The 22,610-nt window shown below is 36.5% G+C and overlaps 2 protein-coding genes across 3 annotated transcripts in view; one reads left to right on the forward strand and one right to left on the reverse strand.

The window, feature by feature from the left end:
- Positions 1-3,824, forward strand: part of LOC120773018 (vacuolar protein sorting-associated protein 13) — a 71,604-nt gene extending 67,780 nt beyond the window's left edge. The window contains exons 30-36 of one of the 2 annotated variants that reach the window (XM_040101946.1): positions 60-208; positions 270-1,091; positions 1,151-1,251; positions 1,326-1,464; positions 1,530-1,813; positions 1,884-2,022; positions 2,936-3,139. In XM_040101946.1, the coding sequence (XP_039957880.1) occupies positions 60-208; positions 270-1,091; positions 1,151-1,251; positions 1,326-1,464; positions 1,530-1,813; positions 1,884-2,022; positions 2,936-3,139 (1,838 nt within the window). Of the gene's footprint in view, positions 1-59; positions 209-269; positions 1,092-1,150; positions 1,252-1,325; positions 1,465-1,529; positions 1,814-1,883; positions 2,023-2,935 lie in introns of both variants that reach the window. The other variant, XM_040101947.1, reaches the window with a different exon arrangement.
- A 5,217-nt stretch (positions 3,825-9,041) lies between these two features.
- On the reverse strand, positions 9,042-22,429 carry LOC120771275. Its single transcript, XM_040099200.1, has 3 exons — positions 22,131-22,429; positions 11,099-11,500; positions 9,042-10,963 (listed from the first exon to the last, which is right to left on the reverse strand). The coding sequence occupies exons 1-3, from the start codon at positions 22,180-22,182 to the stop codon at positions 9,246-9,248; spliced, it is 2,172 nt and encodes a 723-aa protein (XP_039955134.1). The 5' UTR covers positions 22,183-22,429; the 3' UTR covers positions 9,042-9,245.
- Positions 22,430-22,610: the final 181 nt, after the last annotated feature.

The raw sequence follows: 22,610 nt of genomic DNA on the forward strand, positions 1-22,610 counted from the left end.
TTCTCACAAAAGTTCTGTAATAAGCATATTAAATTTAAATTTCCAATTAATTATTACAGGTGTTATTTGGGAGCAAAAAAAGGGCGCAAAACACTTCAAGCAGATGAATATACACGAAACCGCAGAGCTTGAAGAGCAGTACCAACAGTATTTGGTGGATCGTAGTGTGAATCTGGTGAAGAAGTACTACATGGATGCCAAATACGAGGTACGACCACATACGATATACAAATATAATCAATATTAATATTTTTATTTAATTATTTCAGATCGATTTCAAACATATGATACTTAAAAAGAATAAGGAGCGTGAAATACATCGCACCTTTTATCCAGGTGTTTGGTTCAAAATGCGCACCTCACCTTATCAAATGCAGCTACACGCTAAAATCAACAAAATCCAAATTGACAATCAATTAAACGATTATATCTTCCCAGTTGTGCTGGCGCCCATACCACCACCGAAAAGTGTAGCCACGACTACCGTACTGAAGCCATTCATCGAAGTCAGTGTCGTACAATGGGTTGTGCCGAACTCCACTGTCAAACAATACAAATACGCAACAATGCTTATACAGGAGTTCCATTTCAAAGTGGATTTGATATTCCTTACGGCGCTCGCCGATATGTTTGCCAGCAAAGTGGACGATGTACAAGCGGCGAAACTCTTCAATATGAATGTCGAATCGATAGAGAAGCCGTTATCTGATCTAGTCGAAACGCATTCTGCACAGGAGCAAAAGAATTTCTATGATAATTTGCATTTGGGACCGATTAAAATACACGTCAGTTTCTCCATGGCTGGCTCAGATACCACAGCTTTGCCGGGTATACTGTCCACGTTGGTACAGGGTGTCGGCGTTACTTTAACGGATGTTAATGATGTTGTTTTCCGACTCGCTTTCTTCGAACGTGAGTATCAGTTCTTTACGCAGCAGCAGTTAACTTCGGAGATTACAACACATTATACCGGTCAAGCGTTGAAACAATTGTACGTGCTCGTTTTGGGTTTGGATGTGCTCGGCAATCCTTATGGCTTGGTTGTTGGCCTGAAGAAAGGTGTCGAAGATTTGTTCTATGAACCATTCCAGGTAAATATTCATCACATATTTTGCTATGAATTTGTTGGTAATATGTGCTGTCTCCACAGGGTGCTATCCAAGGACCAGGCGAATTTGCGCAGGGTCTTGCGCTCGGTGTTAAATCACTTTTCGGACATACAGTGGGAGGCGCAGCCGGTGCAGTATCGAAGTAAGTGCATTCACTGCGTGTGCGCATTGACCCATATTTTTTAAATAATAATTTTCTTTGTTTTATTCTTCCAGGATCACCGGCGCAATGGGCAAAGGTTTGGCTGCACTCACATTCGATGAAGAATATCAGAAGAAGCGTCGCCTGCACATGAATAAGAAACCACAAACATTTTCGGAAGGCATAGCGCGCAGCGGCAAAAGTTTGGTTATGGTGTGTATTACATTTTATTAGTTGAAACAAAATATTTATTTTAACCTTACTTGACCATTCCGCAGGGCTTCGTTGATGGCGTTTCGGGTGTGGTGACTAAACCCGTAGCCGGCGCGCGTGAGGAAGGTGTTGAGGGCTTCTTTAAAGGTGTCGGCAAGGGCGTCATTGGTTTTGTGGCCCAACCGACAGCCGGTGTGGTTGATTTTGCCAGCGGCAGCTTTGGTGCAGTGCGTCGTGCTGCCGAGGGCCAACATGATACAATGCGCCTTCGTGCACCGCGCTACATACATCAGGATAATGTCGTTCGACCTTATTGTCGTGCCGAGGCGGAGGGCAATCGTGTTTTCAGGTATGTGTTCAAATATAAGTTAAATAGTTATGCAATTAAAAATTAATATTTGTTGAATTTTCTATTACAGGGAAATTGAAAAGGGCAAATATGCTGCCACTGATGTATTCATACACTGTGAGGAGTTAGTACCAAAGCATGAGTACTTCGTCGTTTCAAATCATCGCATTATACATGCAACGAAGAATGATCTTTTCGGCACATATACAGTGAGTTGAATTGCTTAATAAAAACATAACTGGTAGCCCTTCTTGAATTCTTACTGTTTTCAATCGTTTTTAATATGTATCCGAAGTTTATTTTTATACCCCTAACTGTGTGTATTAAGTATGCCACGAAGTTTGTGATAGCCAGAAAGAGAGGTCGGAAATATGTATTATTGGCCGAGTCGATTTATAAATGTCCGTCTGTTTATCTGTCCGTTAAAGTATACGGGAACTAGTAACTCAGTTTTTGAGATATCGATCTGAAATTTTGCACACGTCATAGTCGCCCCAAGAGTTGTTCATTTGTTAGGACCGCCGATATCGGACCATTATAGCATATTGGTATCATATAAACTTATCGATAAAAATCAGTTTCTTGTATGGAAAACTTTTTTATTTGAAATGATATCTTTATGAAAATTCGGCATGAATCAATATGGAAGGCAGCGTCACAACTTCCGAACAAATTCCTCCGATCGGACTAGTATAGCATATAGCTGCCATACAAACTGATCGATAAAAATCAAGTTCTCTGGAAAAAATTTTAGTTTGACGAAATATCTTCAAGAAATTTGGCATGAATTAATGATTAAAGCAGTGCCACAACTTCCGATAAAATTCTTCAGATCGGACTACTAAAGCATATAGTTGTCATACAAACTGTTCCATAAAAAACAAGTTACTGTATGGAAAACTTTTTCATTTGACAATATATCTTCAAGAAATTTTGGCATGAAATATTATCCAAGGCAACGCCACAACCTCCGATTAAATTTTTCAGATCGACATTATTATCCAAGGCTACGCCACAATCTCTACTCTCTGAGATACATACCTTTATATACTCTTTAACAGTTTTTTTGTTTGTTATTATTTTTTAAAATCCTCATTTATATTCCTTCGCTTTCACTTCCAGGTCCAATGGAAATACCGCCTTGAAAACATCGACGTCTTTACGCCCACAGACAAGGGACTGGAAATCAGACTGAAAAAACAAAACAAAAAAGTAATGGGCATGTTTTCAACTAACGAAGTGGTTCGCAAACAAATCACCATAAAGGATTCAAAACGTCGTGATCATTTAATTGAAATACTGGAATCTCAACACAAGAAAGTGTAACCTTTTCTTCCGCTTAATATGCGTTATGTGCGGCAGCCTTAGATGCTCATCGTCATCACCATACTCACAACATAAATGTTTCAAAATTAATTGGCTGCAAGCTACATAAGCAAGCTGAAGCGCTTTTAAGCTGCAAACGCAACACAAACGACAGAAATTCAACATCGATTGAGTGCGCACCGAAAAATTTTTATTAAAACAAGCAGAAATAAAAATACACAGAATTATGAGAATTGATATTTTAAAATACTAAAGATAAGCATATTGCTGTTTTATAAAAATCAAGCACTATGTACTTTTAATCACTAACTTATAAGCTTTTCTAACGTGGATACGCATTTCTTTGATTATATCTTTTGAAATTTATTTTCTTTAGTTTTATATTTTGAAATTTTTTTTAAATATTTTTATTTCTTTTAATTTTGTAAAAAAATTTTCTTATATTCCGATACTGTTCGTATAATATTGTACACGCTCTTTCGTACACTTGTACGCCACCACAGCGCCGGGTATTTTTTTTGTAGGGGAGTCGTTTGTACCGAACCTTAATGAAATGTTTTCCGTCTTTTATCGTTTTACATCACGAGACTACCTCGTTGTTACTGCTAAAGCAAGAAAGCAAACAATAATTTTCCTCTGAATTACTACTATTACTTTTTTATACATACTGAATACTTCACAAAAATATATAATGTACCTAAATACATATATACATAGTACATACATATATTCAATGAAATAGTTAGCATAAATCACATACATAGTTTTGTTACTAAAAATGAATGAATAAATACAAACGATATTATTGTTGTTGTAGTTACATTTTTACGTTGAACTTTTTTATAATTGTTAGCAATCATAGTGAGAAGGAAACTGAAAGTGTCACATATGTAGCATGAAAAGAGTGAGCCTTTTTCCATGGCACCTTTGATCGATTTCCGAAGGCATACATAATAAAAAAAAGAAAACATTTAAATAACGTTTCATGAATACTATATATCTATTTTACACCAAAGTATTGCGCTTTTTGGCCGTATGTCTGATCATTTTTGTTTGGTATTCTGGCCTTCAAAGGAAACTCTGTTTTGCTGCGATAGTTGAATAAACAACACAATAATGCATACAATAAATTCACAATATACACTTATAAATGTATTATGTTAATATACATACGATTTTTACACACATATATATATAAATATATATTTACAATCATATAAATGTTATCTGAAATAAATGTGCGAAAATATTGAAAATAATTAAGTACGGTGGTGTTTTTGTAGAATGAAGGGAGATTAATACTACTATGAGACAAGACTTTGCTCGTAATTTTAAAATTCTTAATTTATTTCTAAAACCTACGTTGTTTTCCTCATAGTAATCATCGCTGACCCCAATACACCAGTGCCACACCTTTTTCCAATCATCGAAACAGTTGCTAAAGCCAATTTTCGGAATAGCCTTCAAGGCGCGTAGTGATTTAACACTAAACATACCATAACGGGTCAAATGACCCATTTTGAACTTTTGCATTGAAAATGCAAGTATAATTTTATTGCTATTGCACATTTGACATCATGACTTTTTCTAAGTAATTAATGTACAGTTATAAAAGTATTTTTGTTTTGTTGTTTTTTTTCTTGTTTGTTCTGAGTAATCCTTGTTGTATACCGATATCTACCACAACGGGTCATTTGACCCGGAGAGAATTTTTCTGTGTTATGAGATTATCGGGTCATATTTGTAGTCAGTAAGTTGCACATTATTCCAAAGACTGTTGCGTAAAGTAGTTCAACGAAAATAGCTCAGAATAATTTCAAGAAAATATCAAATTTTAAATTGAAAATAGCTTTTTAGTGTAAGAAAAAGTGGAAAACTTGAAAGTCTTGGTAAGTACCTAGCTTATATTTTATTTTGATAGCTATAGTAATACAGATCATTTTTTACACAGAAAAATGTCGAAGCAAACAAGACAGTACAAGTTCTTAGAAGATATAAATAATATTGGCGAAGAGTTTTCAGAAATTAGATGAATTTTCTGAAAATTAAGATATATTGGTTGCAAATAAAAATGAGTTTGATTCTACAGATACTGACGATGAAGAGGAAAATATTGTGAATGTATGTATGTAGTGGCCGAAAAAGAATGAGATTACTCTCAAGTTCGGAAGAAAGTGAAGTAGAAATAAATGAACAAAATATTGCAATTGATGGATCTGTTTGGGAAGAAATACAAATAAGTGGCACACCTGGAAGACCACCACTTCATAACATTTTCAGGCAAAAAGTAAGCCCAACTGGATATGCAAAACGCCATATAATGAAAGGTAAAGTTAGTACTGCATTTTCATTGATAATTGACAACCGTATTATGAACCATATAAGAACATGCACAATAAAAGAAGCAAAGAGAGTGTTTGGTTCCGATTGGAGTTTATCTAAAAAAAATTAGATGCATTTATTGGAATTTTGTATGCTCGAGCTGCATATGGAGCAAATAATTTGAATATTTCCTTTTTGTGGAATAACATATGGGGGCCTAATTTTTTTCTGAAACTATGAGCAAAAATAATTTTACCTAAATTCTTAGATTTATTCGTTTTGATAAAAAAAAGTGAGCGGATCCAACGTTTGAACACAGATAAATTCGCTTTGGTATCTGCAATTTGGGATATTTTCATTGAGAACAGCCAAAACTGTTACAAACCGGGTGAAAATATTACTATAGACGAACAGCTATTTCCGACTAAAGTACGATGTAGATTTACGCAATACATGCCTAAGAAGCCGGATAAATTTGGAATCAAATTTTGGTTAGCATCGGACGTCGATAGCAAATACGTCATAAATGCACTTCCATATCTTGGAAAAGATGAATATAGGCCCTCATTAAAAATTTTTATTTTTTGCTTTTATAATAGAAATGCTCAACACACTATTTTGTTTAATTATAATAAATTGTATTTATATTTTTATTTCCTTCCTAACATCCATATTTCATACATTCAAGCATGAAACATATAGTCGGGTCATTTGACCCGCTATGGTAGAAATAGGTATATATTAAGGTTTGGAATGATTAGTGTTAATGTCTTCAATTGACTCAAAATGGCTTCCACGGAGCGGTTGTTTGAGTTTTCTGAGTGGCCACAAGTCACACGGAGCTAAATCCGGCGACTATGGTGGTTGCGGCTCGATATTGATTGAAAATTTGGCGAAAAACTCACGAAGAATCAATGCATTATGCGACGGTGCATTATTGTCGTGCAAAAACCAAGAGTTTTCGGCCCATAACTCTGGCCACATTTTACGGATAGCTTCTCACAAACGACGCACAACACTCAAATAGTATTCCTTGTTGACAGTTTGGACGGTCGGAAGGAATTCGCAATGCACTACACCTCGATAATCGAAGAAAAATCAACGTAACCTTGATTTGTGAGCTGCTTTGACGTTGAGTTTTCGGCTTCTTCTTACCTTTGCCACGATATTCAGTCGATTGTTAACCTGTTTCCGAGTCGTAAGCATAGATCCAATACTCATTGCCAGTAATAATACGTTTCATGTCATCCTGGTTGTTGGAAAGCATTACTGTTAATCGTCGATTTTCAGTCAGTCTTAAGCCCTCAGCAGATTTCTCAGTTGTTAATAAAACATTTCGTAAATTTTTTGTTCTAACCAGCTTATTTCGAAATGTCAAAATTAAGTCTGATAACAAAAGTTTCGAATTCACATGAATTCAGTGAAAGCAAATTATGTGTATTCGTAGCGGACATTCGTATTCGTAGCTTTGCTACGATGAAATGGGTGACTCGATATTTCGAATTCCATTAATTCGTTCAGAGTTGACATTCGGTTTTTGCGAACTTTAAGAGCGACTTTTGATACTTCATCTAGTCACTTGAAATACGAAACTCGTAGATATCTAAGATGAGTTCTAGATAATGCTGGACAGAAGTATAAGAGGTGTTCTAGCGTCTTACCTCCATGCACTTTCGCAAGTATCATCGTCACTTATTTACTTATTACCATACTGCTCGTATGCGATAGTAGTAAGTGCAGTTCCTTACAGACCGTGTGAGTAAAAAGCATACATGTTTTCCTTCGAGTCTCTTGCACATGACTTGGAGGTTTTGCATGTCCATAAGTCATTCCATCTCGCAGTAATCTGTCTGTCAGCCCTTTTGGAAATTTCATTGCAAATTGTTTTTAGTGATTTGTTTCAAGAGGCAAACGTATGCCACGTTAGTAATCTAATCAAGTATTTCTTTTCCCGGAAATCCCTTATGGCCTACATATATCTACTTCCTATCTGCTTCTAAGGACAATCCCTGTTTTAATTGCCGCCTGGTCTAGCCGCCTGGCTATCGAATTTTGATAAAACAAAAATCTTCTTTATGTTTGTTTCCTACGTTGTTAGCTATTGCAGCTATCCCTGATCTCAAAGACTTCCGCTTGGAAGATACTGCAGTATTTCGGAAGCCTAAAGGATCGTCTGAGATCTCGCTCCGAGCAATCGACACACCATTAGCCATTTTTATCCGTCTGTATAAACGTAATAAGTTCCGCAGGCGAGTCACGTGCTCCTGCGCCAGCTTAGTCTATTAGTGAGACTTGAAACCTGAGGGTATCTATTTTATACACCAACCCCCACTTATTGAGCTATGCTAGAAGATCGTTTCGGAGAATTTACATAACGCCACCAATCCTGCAACTGGATTGGCTGCAGAGCTTTCCACTGCAATGCTGATTGGTGGTAGGTTGAGTAGCTTTCCCAGTAAATCCGTTAGAGTGGTTTTTAGCGCTCTCTTTAAGCGGAGAAAAGCGAGTCGCTGTATCCACTCCAGCGATTTTCTCTAAAGGATTTTGTTGACAGCGGTCCACCAGCACCGTACAACAAGATTGGCTTTGCTGCCGATGTGTAACGCCATTGCATGATTACTTTAAGCATCTTCTTTCATATCTATAGGGCACCATTGGATTTTATCACTCCATTGAGTTTCGACATCAGTTGGCTATCCAAAACTTTTTCCAGCTATATGGGGTACTCATTAATTGCTAACTTAACTGCGTTAAGCCTCTGGGGTTTCCATGTCAGGAAAGTACTTTGTCAAATCAAATATTTTCTATACAGAGACTTGAGTTTGATCGATCAGCTATATCCTAAAGTATTCGTTTATCGGCGGTTTCAACAAATGGGCAGCTTCTTGAGGAGAAAAAGATATGTCCAAAGTTTCTGATCGATCTCTCAAAATCTGTGGAACTAGTTCTCGTATATAAAGACGAATAAAGACATGGACGTGGCTTAACCGGCTCAGCTCATCACGCTGGTCATTTATGGATATAGTACATATGTATATTATTTATGGGATCTGGGCAAACTTAAAATATCCTGTTAAAGGTATAACAAGTTATCTTAATAACAAAAAAATCGTTTACTAGATAATGTTGCTTTGAGACTACAAATTAACTTTAAAATTGATACGTTCGATGGTTCCGTGTACCATTGTAGCCTGATTTAAAAAGTTCAGAGTCATATGCTGACTGTGCGGGAAGCTTCGGTACTACAGCGTAGGGTTTGGGAGTTTTGTTCACTATTCTGTCAATTTAATAATGGTCTAAGGACTCTTAAGTGTACTTTAAGGCAAAAAAAATTAAACTTTTTGAAAATTTTAGATTGGCCTAAAGCTTAATAAAACCAGAAACGTTTTTTTTAATAATTTTGAATTCAAAAATATGTATAATCGGTTTAAAAACTTCAAAATACAAAAGCCACTATTAGTTCTTTATATTGTGTTGGTCTAAAATCAAAATCAGTCATACATGCAATCCAATAATTTATTTTAGAGGCAAACTTAGACCATCAATGGTTAAAGGAAACACCAAGGAGTTTTATATTAATACTAACAAAAATTATTTATTCCAAACAGTTCTTTAATAAAATAATGAATACTTTTACGCTTGAAACTTTTACAAGAGCGCTTACATAACTAAATATTATCAAAAGAGAGTCATTAATTATTTGAGTGCCTATCACACGATGCACCAACTAGCGTCGCTCTTACACGGTAACGTTTTTTTTCGATTTAATACTGGCAACGCTGTGCTATATTTTCTTTAAGAAACTGCTCGGTGGCGTTGTCACAGTCATTATGGGCTCATAATTATTACAATCTTTGTCGCAGAAGGAACTCAGTGAGGCCACAGCACTGCCCGCCAACGTCTCCATTGTGAGCATGCCCATGTGTGCGCTCGTCTCAAACTCTTTGATTATCAGATCGACTTTGCTCTTCATGGTGCTGTCGACACCGGCGCTGCAACTCGAAAAGGTGCTCTTCAGTATCGGTGATGAGGGATTACTGCTATTAGTGTGTAAGCCATCATTGCCACCACCACCACCACCACCATCGACAGCATCATGCGAATCGAGGCTTTGTAGTAGATTTTCCTTTTCACTTTGTTTACACTTGGCCGGCGAGGATGGCGCCGAACTCGACGAGCTTGTGCTGCGACCCGAAGATGTTGTCTTGTTCATGCGATTGAAAAACCATTTATCAAAGCATTTCACACCCACACGATCGTTAACACTAACTGTGTTGTTGCTGCTGTTGTTGTTGTTGCTCGGACTGCCATGCACGCTGTTGTTACTCTTCTGTGGACTGGCATTTGGTGTAGTGGACTTGCGTTGTTTCTTGTTCTCCTTCACTGTGTTCGGTGAGGTTGGTGTTAACGCCAAAGCTTCCACATCGCTGGCACTGCTGCCGGAATAAGTTTTTATGAGCGCCTTTTTTAAGCGTTCCGGCGTTGGACCTCCGGACAGCTGACTAGACAACTTGCTATGCACATCCTTGACAATTGATTGAAACTCGAGTTTCTCGGTGTTGGGTACGCTGTTTTCGTTTAAATTCAATAGTTCGGCGGTTTCCAACTCCGATTGACTTGTGTCAGCCGATTTAACAGGTTGCGGTGGATATTTGGGTATGTCGTATTCCAGTTCATTGATCAAGTCAACTGTGGCTGTTGCATCCTTCTTGCTTGGTAAATTAGGTTTAGGCTTGTTCGATGTTTTTTCTGTTTGAAAGAGCGGTGAGGGTTCTTCGTAAATGCAATCGTGCGTTGGCGCATTGTTTATGTGACTCATAAATGTCATTTTCTTGGCCATAGGCGGTGTTGGCAGTTTTCTTGTATTCCTTATCAAACTGGCCGGCGATGTGTCTCCACGTATGGCCGCTTCGACGGCGATAATCCATTCTTTGGCATCCACCTCACTATTGGCTTGGAAGAGAAATTTCTTATTGGGATCGGCTGTTGTAATTTGAAAACACACTTCACGTCGCTTGCCCTCGCCATAGTGTTCGATTTCGACGCCGTTGTGCTTTAAATACAATGTTATCGTTGGATGTGCTGACGTGGGTCCGTCGGCATAGCACAGCAGCCAATCGTCAAGCACACCGCAGTAGTATTTTTTACACTGATCGAAGAACAGACGTTTCTCGACGCGTTGCAACTGTCCAAATTTGGTGGCGTGCTGAATGGAAAGATGTCCGGCTGGTAAATCCATATATGGACAATCAATGGCCTGCATGGGTTCGAGCTCTGGTGTTATTGCCTTTTGCATTTCGTCTCTGTCATGGCTGGAAACTTGGCATATATCGTAGTTTTGGGAGCTGTTATCATCTTCATTCGCATCGCTATCCTCCTCATCTACGTCAACATCCTCATCACTGTACGCTTTACTGTTGGTTTTGTTGCCAACTCGCCCCGAACAACGAAACGTTTTATCGCTTTTCATGTCACTATTCCACTCATCATACCAACTGTTTGCTAAAATATGCAATTGAAAAGAAAAAATGAAATTAAGTTTTAATTGAATGCTATTTTACATTAATTAACTCATGGCTGTTTGTATTGTATTTGTAGTGGTGGGCAGCGCCCAGAGGTCAAGCATTTAGTACTTACATTTTTTGCCACTCGTTCTGCCGCCACCGCCTCCGCTCATATCCAAGTAGGATGCGTCTTCATGCGATCGCTCTGTCTGCTTCGTAATGTTCTTTGTTGCATTATTGTCTTGCTTGCTCGCTGTTGTGTGTCTTGTGTGCGCTTGCATTGACGGGTCATTGACCCTATTAGCTCCATTGATTCCATCATAAACTTCGTTTGACTCCATTTTACCATTGACAATAATGGACTTATTGTTATTGAGCGTTGTTGCATTGGCATCTTTCAGCGCGTAGTTCGCTAGGAGCATCTCACAGCGTATCAAGAGTTTGAGCGTCGCATCTGCCTCAGTTACATGAAACATATTCGAGGTATTCTCATAGTCGGATGTCTCGAGTGAGGCGCGGAAATGTTCGCGTACATCTGAAATTTGTTGGAAATCGAAATTTTTGTAATTTACTAAACTGCAGATTTAATTTTTTATTTTCATTTCAAGAAAAGTGCTGTAGAGTCGCATGGAATATATGGTGATCATGCTAATTTAGAAGCAAATCTTGGGTTAAGGGGACAATGCTCAGTGTTTGGTAGGATCAGGGTGTGGTATATCATGAGCTTCTATCTGGTGAAACTGTTCATACTAATCGCTACAGACAACAAATGGCCAATTTGAACCATGCATTGATCGAAAAACGACCAAAATGGTCCAGATGACACGGCAAAGTAATTTGGTTACACGCCAATTCACCTGCTCACAAAGTAAAATCGGTTAAGGATACAATCAAAGTTCTTGGTGCTACCCCAAGTTAGTACTTCACACTAACCACTTTAGTACTTCATACTACCGGACCATTTATTAAAGCTGGGTGGTGCCAAACTCTTCGTCCAATTTTGATATCGGTTCCTGAGAAGCCCCTTTTGTGCCATGTTAGGTGTAAAATTTCAGATCTCTGACGCATTTATTGGGTTATTGCTTTTTATCTTGCAGCAGTTTTCAACATAACTGTTATATCGGAAATGGGCGGAGTTATAGACCAATTTAACCAGTGCCGAAAAGATTTGTAGCTGGCAAATGTTGTTTTCGAGTTACAACCGCTATGTTGAAAGCCTTATATGGCTAATTTGTACCGAACATATCGGTCAATCTGTGAGGTCTAGTATTGAAATCTTACAAGTTGTAAGAGTATAAAATGTTCGGTTACACCCGAACTTAGCCTTCCTTAATTGTTTCTGCTTGTTTTGGATATATACATATCTCTGAACAATGAACTTGCAGTCTTTGCATTATATGAAAAATCGAATATTGGCGCACCAAAAAGCATCTAACTTTTCAGCCAAATTCTAAATTACTTTTTAAAGTCTGCTATTTTGTTAAATCGAAATTTTTTTAACAATCCTCGGGCATTGCCATAGTTCAGCTGGCTAGGTCAAATCCTTCGAATGAATGAAAACAGCCCAGCCCTGAAAGTATTCGACACAATACCCATCAGGGGAAGCAGAGTATGAGGAAGACCTCCACTCCGTTCGAAAGACCAGGTGGAGAAGGATCTGGCTACACTTGGAATTTCCGATTTGCGCCAAAAAGTGAGGAACAGTGAACGCGGTATCCATTGTAGCAGTTTACTTAGTAACTAGGGTTAAAAATTATATTTTTTGTTTTAGAATTTTGTTTTTTTTTTGTATACTCATTAATTAGACAGCTTTACAAAAACAATTTTTTTTGGTTATTTTGATATTTTAGCAAATTTTGATGCTTTAAAGTGCCCTGTTTGCCCTGTTTACGATCTTCTTCATGAAAACATTGAATGTGCTCTTGTTTATAAGATAATTACATATAACATATTTTAATAAATATCGGTTTGTTGGTAATAAAAATTTAGTTTCCAGTCGTTAGGGTTCATCATCACGTGATCCTTAATCTCAGGCTCCTTACCGAAAATGTGCGGAAAATTTTGTAGAAAGTTTTAAAGGTTTCTCAAAATGAACTCAGTCACTAAATACGTGATCAAGTTAGGAAAAATAAAAAAAAAAATTGTCACAGGATAGGATATTGTTTTGGTGACATTGGCAAAAAATTTCCGAATTCATTGTGGAAAAGTTGAAAGGTGGAGTATTTGTTGGTTATCAAATGCGGCAATTAAAGAAATTATGAAGAAATTGCACAAAATCTGCTGACAAACAGACTCCAGGAGCACATTTGAGTATCAACTTAGACACATTTGAGCATAAACTTAGACAGACTATTTCCGTAACAAACTGGATGAATTTTCGAATTATTTGGGATATTATGGTGAGCAACAGGGAGAGCGGTTCAACCAGGATCTAAATGTGATGGAAGAGAGGTATCAATGTTGATTGGATCGTCATCTGACGGCGGATTACTTCTTGAAAAGAAAAAAAAAAGTCGATTGGAAAATTCTAAAAGAAAAGGTCATAAAAGGCGTTGCATTGAAATATAGCATATGTATGTATGTATATTTTCGACATTTGTCACTATGTTTATATCGTTAACTTCCTTATTTTTTAAAACAAAACTGGCATTACAAAGATTTCAGTAAAATTTTACAAAACAATTGATAATTTCATGAAATGTGGGCACAAATATATCCAAAATCAATCTTACTAGGTATCTAGGGCAACAATATCACTGTAGACCAGTGTTATGTATACCTGTAAATACATATGTACATACATATATCCTCAAAAGTCTAAAACGTTGCAAGCAGAAGTTTTCATTATAAAAAACTCTCTAGAATCACACTTGGTGTGCCCTTACAGGTAAATCATAACGGTATGCAAGAGTTGTATTAACGGAACAACCTAATTATGAAGCAGTACTTTGACTATGTTTGATCTTCAAGTCTAGCTTTTAGTGTGACTCACCAGCCCTGAGCATTACAAACGGTCAACTTGCTGCTTGTAAAAAAATATTTTTCTTGCCGCCGTTCACATACCGTTAATTTACAATAAAGATAATAGAGACAAAGATAAGCAGTATATCATTTTAGTTAAAGCGGGCGAAAACAATCTCAGCGGAAAGCGATTTAGAGCCACATGCACCCTAATAAACGAAGTAATTGTGAGCGGAACTATAAATCGCAATTAAAAGCGCTAAAGCGCAAGTTAATGATGTAATGAGATTTGTTTTTTGTTTTTGGAAAACAGTTGAGCAACTAACCCCTTGGTCCCAGCTAAGCAGCAGCATAAACTGTCAAACGAACTAAGCTTTTTTGGAGCAAAAGTCAAATAACGTTAGTTTAATGAAAGGTGTGTGTGTGTATGTATATATTGTAGCTAGGTATGTTTGTAGAAAATAAATTTGAGCTATTAAAATGAAATTAAAGTTACAAAATAAAGTAAAATCGTGATTGTTGTAATATGAATTACCTTACCCTTAAATTTATTAGATTTTTTTCAGTTTTTCTTATAAAAATATGTACACACTTTTCGAAATTTCTCCCATATAACGGGTGATCCAAGTAGAGATACTTTTTCCGATAGCCTTTTTTTGACAGATCACGCGCGAGTTGTTTCATGCTGTCATACTATTTTTTGTTCAGTATTTCAGCATTTATTATTGGATAATATTCGACCGGTCCCATTTTTGGCTCAATGGGTATGTAAACAAGCAAAATTTCCGCATTTGGGACGAAGAGCAACCTGAAGAGATTCAAGAGCTGTCATTTCCTTCAGTAAAAAAAAAACCTTTTGGTGTGGTTTGTGAGCCAGTGGAATCATCGGTCCATTTTTCTTCTTTTTGAGAACGTAACCGTCAATAGCGACCGTTATAACGCCACGATAACCGACTATTTGATGCCTGAAAATGAAGCTCGTGATCTTGGCGATATTTGGTTTCAAAATCGCATCAATTAATTGATTCTTTGAGAGAATACTTTGGTGAGCAGATAATTTCACGTTCTGGTCTATTTCCTGTGGGGATATGTAAAATTGAAAGTCTGTACGGACAATCCCGCTTCGATTCCGATCTTGGAGCAAAACATCACGCGTGTCATGTGCCAGTTACCAGTCAAAATGCTCAATGAGTCATCGAAAATTGGACTGAAAGAATGGAATATCTCAGACGGTAGTCGTTGCCAACATTCAAAAAACAAAAAAAAAAAAAAAAAAAAAAAAACAAATGCCAAAGAACGTTCTTTCGAATAATAATAAACATTCCCATTATATTTTTTTTCTTTAAAAATATAAGGAACCTCAAAACGAATCACCCTTTACTCATGTAGTATGCCCTGGCAAACTCCACCAACAGACTAATTCAATGATTAACCAAAGCCAAGTGAAAGAGTTTAATGAGGCCCTCGACCACTGTGACTATTAAACTGTACTTAAATATCGGGTGATTTTTTAAGAGCTTGATAACTTTTTTTAAAAAAAAAACGCATAAAATTTGCAAAATCTCATCGGTTCTTTATTTGAAACGTTAGATTGGTTCATGACGTTTACTTTTTGAAGATAATTTCATTTAAATGTTGACCGCGGCTGCGTCTTAGGTGGTCCATTCGGAAAGTCCAATTTTGGGCAACTTTTTCGAGCATTTCGGCCGGAATAGTTCGAATTTCTTCGGAAATGTTGTCTTCCAAAGCTGGAATAGTTGCTGGCTTATTTCTGTAGACTTTAGACTTGACGTAGCCCCACAAAAAATAGTCTAAAGGCGTTAAATCGCATGATCTTGGTGGCCAACTTACGGGTCCATTTCTTGAGATGAATTGTTCTCCGAAGTTTTCCCTCAAAATGGCCATAGAATCGCGAGCTGTGTGGCATGTAGCGCCATCTTGTTGAAACCACATGTCAACCAAGTTCAGTTCTTCCATTTTTGGCAACAAAAAGTTTGTTAGCATCGAACGATAGCGATCGCCATTCACCGTAACGTTGCGTCCAACAGCATCTTTGAAAAATACGGTCCAATGATTCCACCAGCGTACAAACCACCAAACAGTGCATTTTTCGGGATGCATGGGCAGTTGGCCACCAAGATCATGCGATTTAACGCCTTTAGACTATTTTTTTGTGGGCTACGTCAAGTCTAAAGTCTACAGAAATAAGCCAGCAACTATTCCAGCTTTAAGAACAACATTTCCGAAGAAATTCGGGCTATTCCGGCCGAAATGCTCGAAAAAGTTGCCCAAAATTGGACTTTCGAATGGACCACCTAAGACGCAGCCGCGGTCAACATTTAAATGAAATTATCTTCAAAAAGTAAATGTCATGAACCAATCTAACGTTTCAAATAAAGAACCGATGAGATTTTGCAAATTTTATGCGTTTTTTTTTAAAAAAAAGTTATCAAGCTCTTAAAAAATCACCCGATATATGTATACGAGTATGTACTATGTGTAAGCATATAAACATACATATATGTACATGCATCTCTGTGTCGGTATGTATATAGTATGTTAGCCAATATTATGAACCCCTCAGTCAACGATTGTGCTCTGAAATTTAAATGACTTTGTAAAAAGCATAATAAAAACCTGGCGAGCTGCTAAACGATGATGAATTCATAAAAATTGCGAATGTGTTAATGTTGCGACATGAAAAGTAAAAGCCGGCAGAATAACGGTAACAGCGTTTAACCAAAGAAAAACTGAAAAATTATGAAAATAAAAAAAGCATTAAAAATATATTATAGCGGCGCACTACTAACTATTAACCTCAGACCAAAGACAATACACAACGGCGCAACAAGACAACAACAACAACTGTAACATTTGCAGCCACAAAAATGAAACGCGCGAATGAATAATGTATTACAAAAGCAAAGAAAATAACAAAAAGAATAAAGCTGAGAAGACAGAAACCGCAAGCGCTGTTACAAATCGAGCTGTTGTGGCAAAAATAAAATAAAAATTTAAAGAAAAAATCACACAAAATAAAATAGCGACTACTGCGAGGCACTAAACAAACAACAAACAAGTTGAAAACCTGAGGAAGTCAACAATTGCAGCAAGTTACCTGTATATACATATGTGCATATATATCTTGTAGCATATATATGTATTTATGTATGTGTTTAAGTGAGTCAAACCAAATTACAAGAAGTTTATTAGCTTACTAAGTAAGTCAGTGCGAGCGGCTAGTTAGAAGCAAACAGATCTACTGACTTTGTATTTGCATGTGAGTAAAGGTTCTTTTCAATATTCCGAGGTCTCAATTTAGCTGACGCCGAAGAGGCGTGTCTAATATTATAGCATTTTATACAATTTTGGGGTATTTATAAAACCTGCTAACAATACTTATAATATTTGTATGTATAATTAGGTAAGTCAGTGTTGGAGTTTTAATATTGTCCATAGCAAAGTGTGTGAACTGATGTAGAAAGTCTTGTTCTGCAATAAGTAGGTTGCCAGGTAATTTGCAACAAACAAGCGTCCGGTGATTTGTGGCTTCGCGCCACATATTTTCATAATTTTGCGAAAACGTGTAAGTTTTGGAGCATATTGTACATGCATACACATGTACATATACTTAAGTCATATGTACATACATATGTATGTATTTATGTATGCAAAGAAAGTTTAAGTTCAAGAAAATTTAATTAGCATTATTTTCGGCTGCCGGTGCGTTGGAAATTCTGGCGGGACCCAGGTAAAATTATATAAAAACAAAATGTCTAACAATAGTCTATATTTAACGGACAACATTTAGCTTTGCAGTTTACTTTCAACATCAGAAAATACCATCATAATAACTGAGACGGCATGAAAGAGTTGCGCGGACAAATATCTCGTATAAGTTGCCATCGGGTTTTTGACCTTAAAAATGATTGCTACTAAGAGTTCTAACCTTATTTCCTGTTATGGTCGAAACTAGCGTTAGGAGTAAATTTCAAAGTATAGTGGCCCTATGTGGCCCTACAGTGGCTCCTGTTACTCTAATTATACTGAATCACTTTTATAAAGTCTTTTCTAAGAAATAGATCCGGAGAAAGTTTCCATTACAATTCAAACCAACAAGTTTTCTTGGATCTTGGAAAAGTGAGAAAACTCTATGAGTGTAATAGCCAGGAACCGTCATTTTAAGATCCCAAAACCTCTATTAGCGAGAAACAGAAACCACTGTAAGAGAGTGTCGTTTTTTCCTCATAGACCTTCGTGAGACTGCTACTTACCTATACGAGTACCTCTATAAGCGATAGTCGAGCTTTATTTGTTTATGTATATTATTTGGGAGCAACAATAGCTACAATAAAAATACATACATACATAACACATATACACACTATTAAAATATATATGTACATAGTATGTGATGTGCATATTTTGCACATAATTTTATCATATTAAATATTTACTACATTCGTACTTGTTGTGATTTTTTATTGCTGCGTACCTCTACAAGAGAAAAACGCTACCCATGTACCCATTAGCGAAAAAATCGGGTTAGTGAGAAACCTCTATAAGCGATAATGAGATTGTGCTCCCTTGAACTCTTATTCAGGTTTGACTGTACATATATGAAAGAAAGTCGTGTTAGTAACTTTATTATTATAACTCAAGAACGGCTGCACCGCTTTGGCTGAATATTAGTGGGGAGGTAGCTTAGTCAGCTATTTTTTATATACATACAACTCAAAATGGCAAGGACGCCAACGCATTCATAACAAATCAAAAGCGACATTTTATATAAAAAAAATATCGGAATAACTGCAGTGTTGATAAAAAGATCTATTATAATTTGAGATATACAGAATTATTTTCGAAGCATTGGACAGAGCAGTGCAATATTTAAACGGAAACGATGAAATATATGCCTACAATTTCAAACTGATCCTTCCTTAAAAATAATACAATTGCTAAACATCGGAAATGGTAGAATAGAACTGTAACCAGATACGCAGTGCAATGAATCATAACTGGCTTAGTAATCAGTCGATGAATATTATACCACGTGAATCTCAAAAGACTGATGCCATAACCTTGCCAGCCGACTTTTTCGTCTTTCCACACTTGAGAACCGGTTCATTATGAGCAGTCCACTAGGCTGACTGTCAATTGAACTCCAGCAAAAAATCGTTTTATTACGTTTAAAGATCACTCAAACACTCTTCAGAATCAGCAATTCGTTGTTTTTGTGGATTATGAATTTGAGCGGCAATCACTTTGCACAGAGCTTTCGCCTCTTTAGAGTGTCCACTGCCTTCAATGTCCTCGGTGCTCTTTTCGCCTCTTTCCAACTTATCAAATCTCTTTTCAACGGTTAATTTCTCTGGCGCAGAGCCCAAATTCAACAGTATTTTTCATTAACATACGATTTTCCTTTTGAACGAACACAAGTTGTTTCACCCAGAAGGCTATACCTCAATAACTAACAGTTTCTTAGTTGCTAAATTTATATACATATGTACGTATCTTTCAAAGGTGGGTGACTAGAAATCATATAGATGATATTAGTAGTACCATTTATGTATTAGCTACAGTAAAGCGTGGACGGGTCCTCTAGTAGCTCAATAAATTTTAAAATTTTGGTAATGAAAACGGAAATAGTGTGGACCATATCTCCCCCTCTCTCTCTATTTATAATTAAATTAACAAAGGTTGTGAGATTGGAAAAATTTTTTGAGAAATTAATACATTTACAACGTGTAATAAAGTTATTATACTTAGTTTACTCTTATTTGATATTTGAAGTTATCTTATGTCATTGTTTGCTGTAGAACACAACTGAATTATCTCGCCACTATGATGATCTTGCCTTGACAAGTTTTTTAAAGATAACCATTAAAACTTGAACCTTGAATATCATACACACTTATAGTGTGGAAAACAATGTCCCGCATAGTTTGTTATGAGTGTAAGATTTGGGAGGAACCATGAGTGAGAGTTGGCGTTTATTTTTTGAAAGTTAATTCGTTTTTATACACTGAACAAGGGGTATTAAGTTTGCCATAACCATACAAATTAAACAATCAAAATCATGTCCTTGTGGGAAAACTTTTTTTATTTCAAAAGATATCTTCACAAAATTTGGAATGGATGATTGCTAAAGGCAACGTAACAATCTCCGTATATATAACTCCCATACAAACTACGCTATCAAAATCAAGTTCTTTTATGTAACTTTTGTATTTGTTGAGTATTATAGCTTCGGTGCAACTGAGGTCAACGTTATTTTCCAAAAAAAAAAAAATCATACTTTATATATTCGATGTACAGAAAATCCTGAAGATGAAGAGAGTTTTTGAATTCAAGTAAAATTTACTCACTAATGTTGTTTGAATGCCAAAGGCATTATTAGTCCAGATTTTTTTCAGATTGAAAATGGGGTCTGATTGAAAATGAGCTTCTCAGATAAAGACAAATTTTGGTGCCTTACGTCAATTATTTCCCTAAATGATAAATGCTTTCAGCAAGTGCGGAAAATTAAAAAAAAAACGGTTTGATTCGAATCTGTTAGATTACACTCTATTGGTTGCTCTATGAGGTGTGGTATAGTGACAGTGTTCTATGCTAATAAAACTGTTATGACTTACCAGCTACCTGGTTACGAAACTACAGAAGTCATGGCAAAAAGGAAGATCGGAAATACTAAAAACTTCTATTGGCATCGATGGAAGAGACTATAAGAATATGATAAGAATACTAACTGGTCACTGTCTGGTCTCGACACACGCCCGCAGAATGGGGCTGACAGATCGAGAAGACTGCAGGAAATGTCTAGAGTAAGGCACAAGTGAAACAATGGAGTATCTCTTGCACGCTTGTCCCGCATTGGTAAGACTACGCTGTAAGCATCTGGGGTCCCCACGGCATGATACACTGGAGATGGTATCGATAGTGTGGCCAAATAGTCTGTTAAAATTCGCGTCAAGCGCAGGCATCCTGAAGGATGACTACTCCTCTTGGACCTTCCAACAGAATTCTATCTGATATCGCAAAGGACCACTACTGGTCTATGCGTGGCTCATTGGCCAACCAGATTAACATAATCTAACTTACCAGTTGGCGAAATGGCAGCAGTGAGATTTTTTTTCATTCGGAATAACCTCTATAAAATAATTGAGACATGTAAAAAAAGGCTTATTATACTATATAGAGCTCTTTTGGTGTGAAGATGTTTCCAATATTTAATAATCATTATTATGGAGTTATGCTATTTTTACTTTTGTAAGTATAAGTAAATTTAGCAATAAAATACGATAGTAGTTAAGGGAAGCATTTTCTAATGTGAGAAAATTTTACAGATAATACATAAGTATATAGATATGGGATATACACAATGATAGGATCGTTAGGATTTATTGTTATAGAGAAGGAAGGAGCTGATTTCATTTGTAAATTGTGAAATTAATTAAAGTATGCATTATAGTTGAGATAATAGAAGTTATAAAAATTGTTATCTAAATTATATTCCATAAAATTATAAACCTTCTGAAAATAACTCTGCCACGAAGACTTACAAAATTCAACAAACTTGTGCTAATGAGTGTGCTTGTTGTTCAACTTTTGTACTCTGCTCTATATATTTTTATATTCTTCGAATATAGAATTTGAATTGTATGCTTTTCTTTCTAGGTTGGGGGTGTTTTTTCCTAACGTATGTTTTAGTTATTGCCAAAGTTTCCGTTAGTTTAACTTTTGCTTATTCCGCTGTCATTTTTTACATTTTCTTATGCAAAGCCAATGAATCGTTTCAACTACCTGAATATTAACGATAAGTGTGGCTTTAAACTCATTCAAACGGAACAAGAAGCGTCAGCAAAGTATGACTTCCGGTGTAATACTCTGAAAAAAAATCTTAAAAACTGGCACGCTCAAGAAAATTGTTCTGCACACACACAGACACAAAGCAATGTAAGCATTTTCCACGTAAGTCATAGAAATTGGGGCCGGCACTTAGTGGAGTAGAACTCGCACATATGTGCGAAAACGTTATAACACTTGGCAATGAATTTACTATTAGTATTGTCATTGTAGTATATCTCTCGGAATGTTTGTAAATATTTACATACAGTTAAGCTTGTCGCACAACACCGCTATAATGCATGAGTGATAGATATGGGGGAAATATTCAGCGGAATTAGTCAAGCATAACGACTTACCTCGTAGAAATTGCTCGATATCATTAGCGGCCGGTTGCTCTTTCCGAGCCATTTTCGGGTGTGTGCGCGCTCGCCTGCTATGCCTGCTACGCCTGTATTTGTGCTGATTCGGTTTTAGTATATTTTTAGTACACTTTTCACTTTATGCAAGTAGTAATAAAGCCATAGATCGCCGCTGCTTTGTGGGAGGTGAGGAGTGGCTGTGTTTAATTCACTCTTATTTTTTTTCTCGTCTTATTTTTTATTTGTGTTTTTCTTTAATATTAATTATTGCTTGTGTTGTTTATTGATATTTTATTTGGCTATGCAACACACTTTTTACATAATTTTTTGTGCGTTTGTTGTTTAAAAAAAATTTTTTTTTATATGTTTTTGAAAACGCTTTTGGTGCCGTTAATGAAATGTATTAGCGATTTAGTGTTAAAAGTATATCAACGATCAGCGGTGACTGTGATCACGATTCGCACAGCTGGAGCGACG

This window comes from Bactrocera tryoni, chromosome 3 (genome assembly GCF_016617805.1).
Source record: "Bactrocera tryoni isolate S06 chromosome 3, CSIRO_BtryS06_freeze2, whole genome shotgun sequence".
NCBI classification, from domain to species: Eukaryota; Metazoa; Arthropoda; class Insecta; order Diptera; family Tephritidae; genus Bactrocera; species Bactrocera tryoni.

Excerpts from the sequence above, each read along its gene's own strand:
- LOC120771275 (XM_040099200.1), bottom strand. The coding sequence starts at position 22,182 with ATGGCTCGGAAAGAGCAACCGGCCGCTAATGATATCGAGCAATTTCTA. Across the intron at positions 11,501-22,130 it reads TATCGAGCAATTTCTACGAG|ATGTACGCGAACATTTCCGC; the intron begins GTAAGTCGTTAT and ends AACAAATTTCAG. Across the intron at positions 10,964-11,098 it reads CAGAACGAGTGGCAAAAAAT|CAAACAGTTGGTATGATGAG; the intron begins GTAAGTACTAAA and ends TGCATATTTTAG.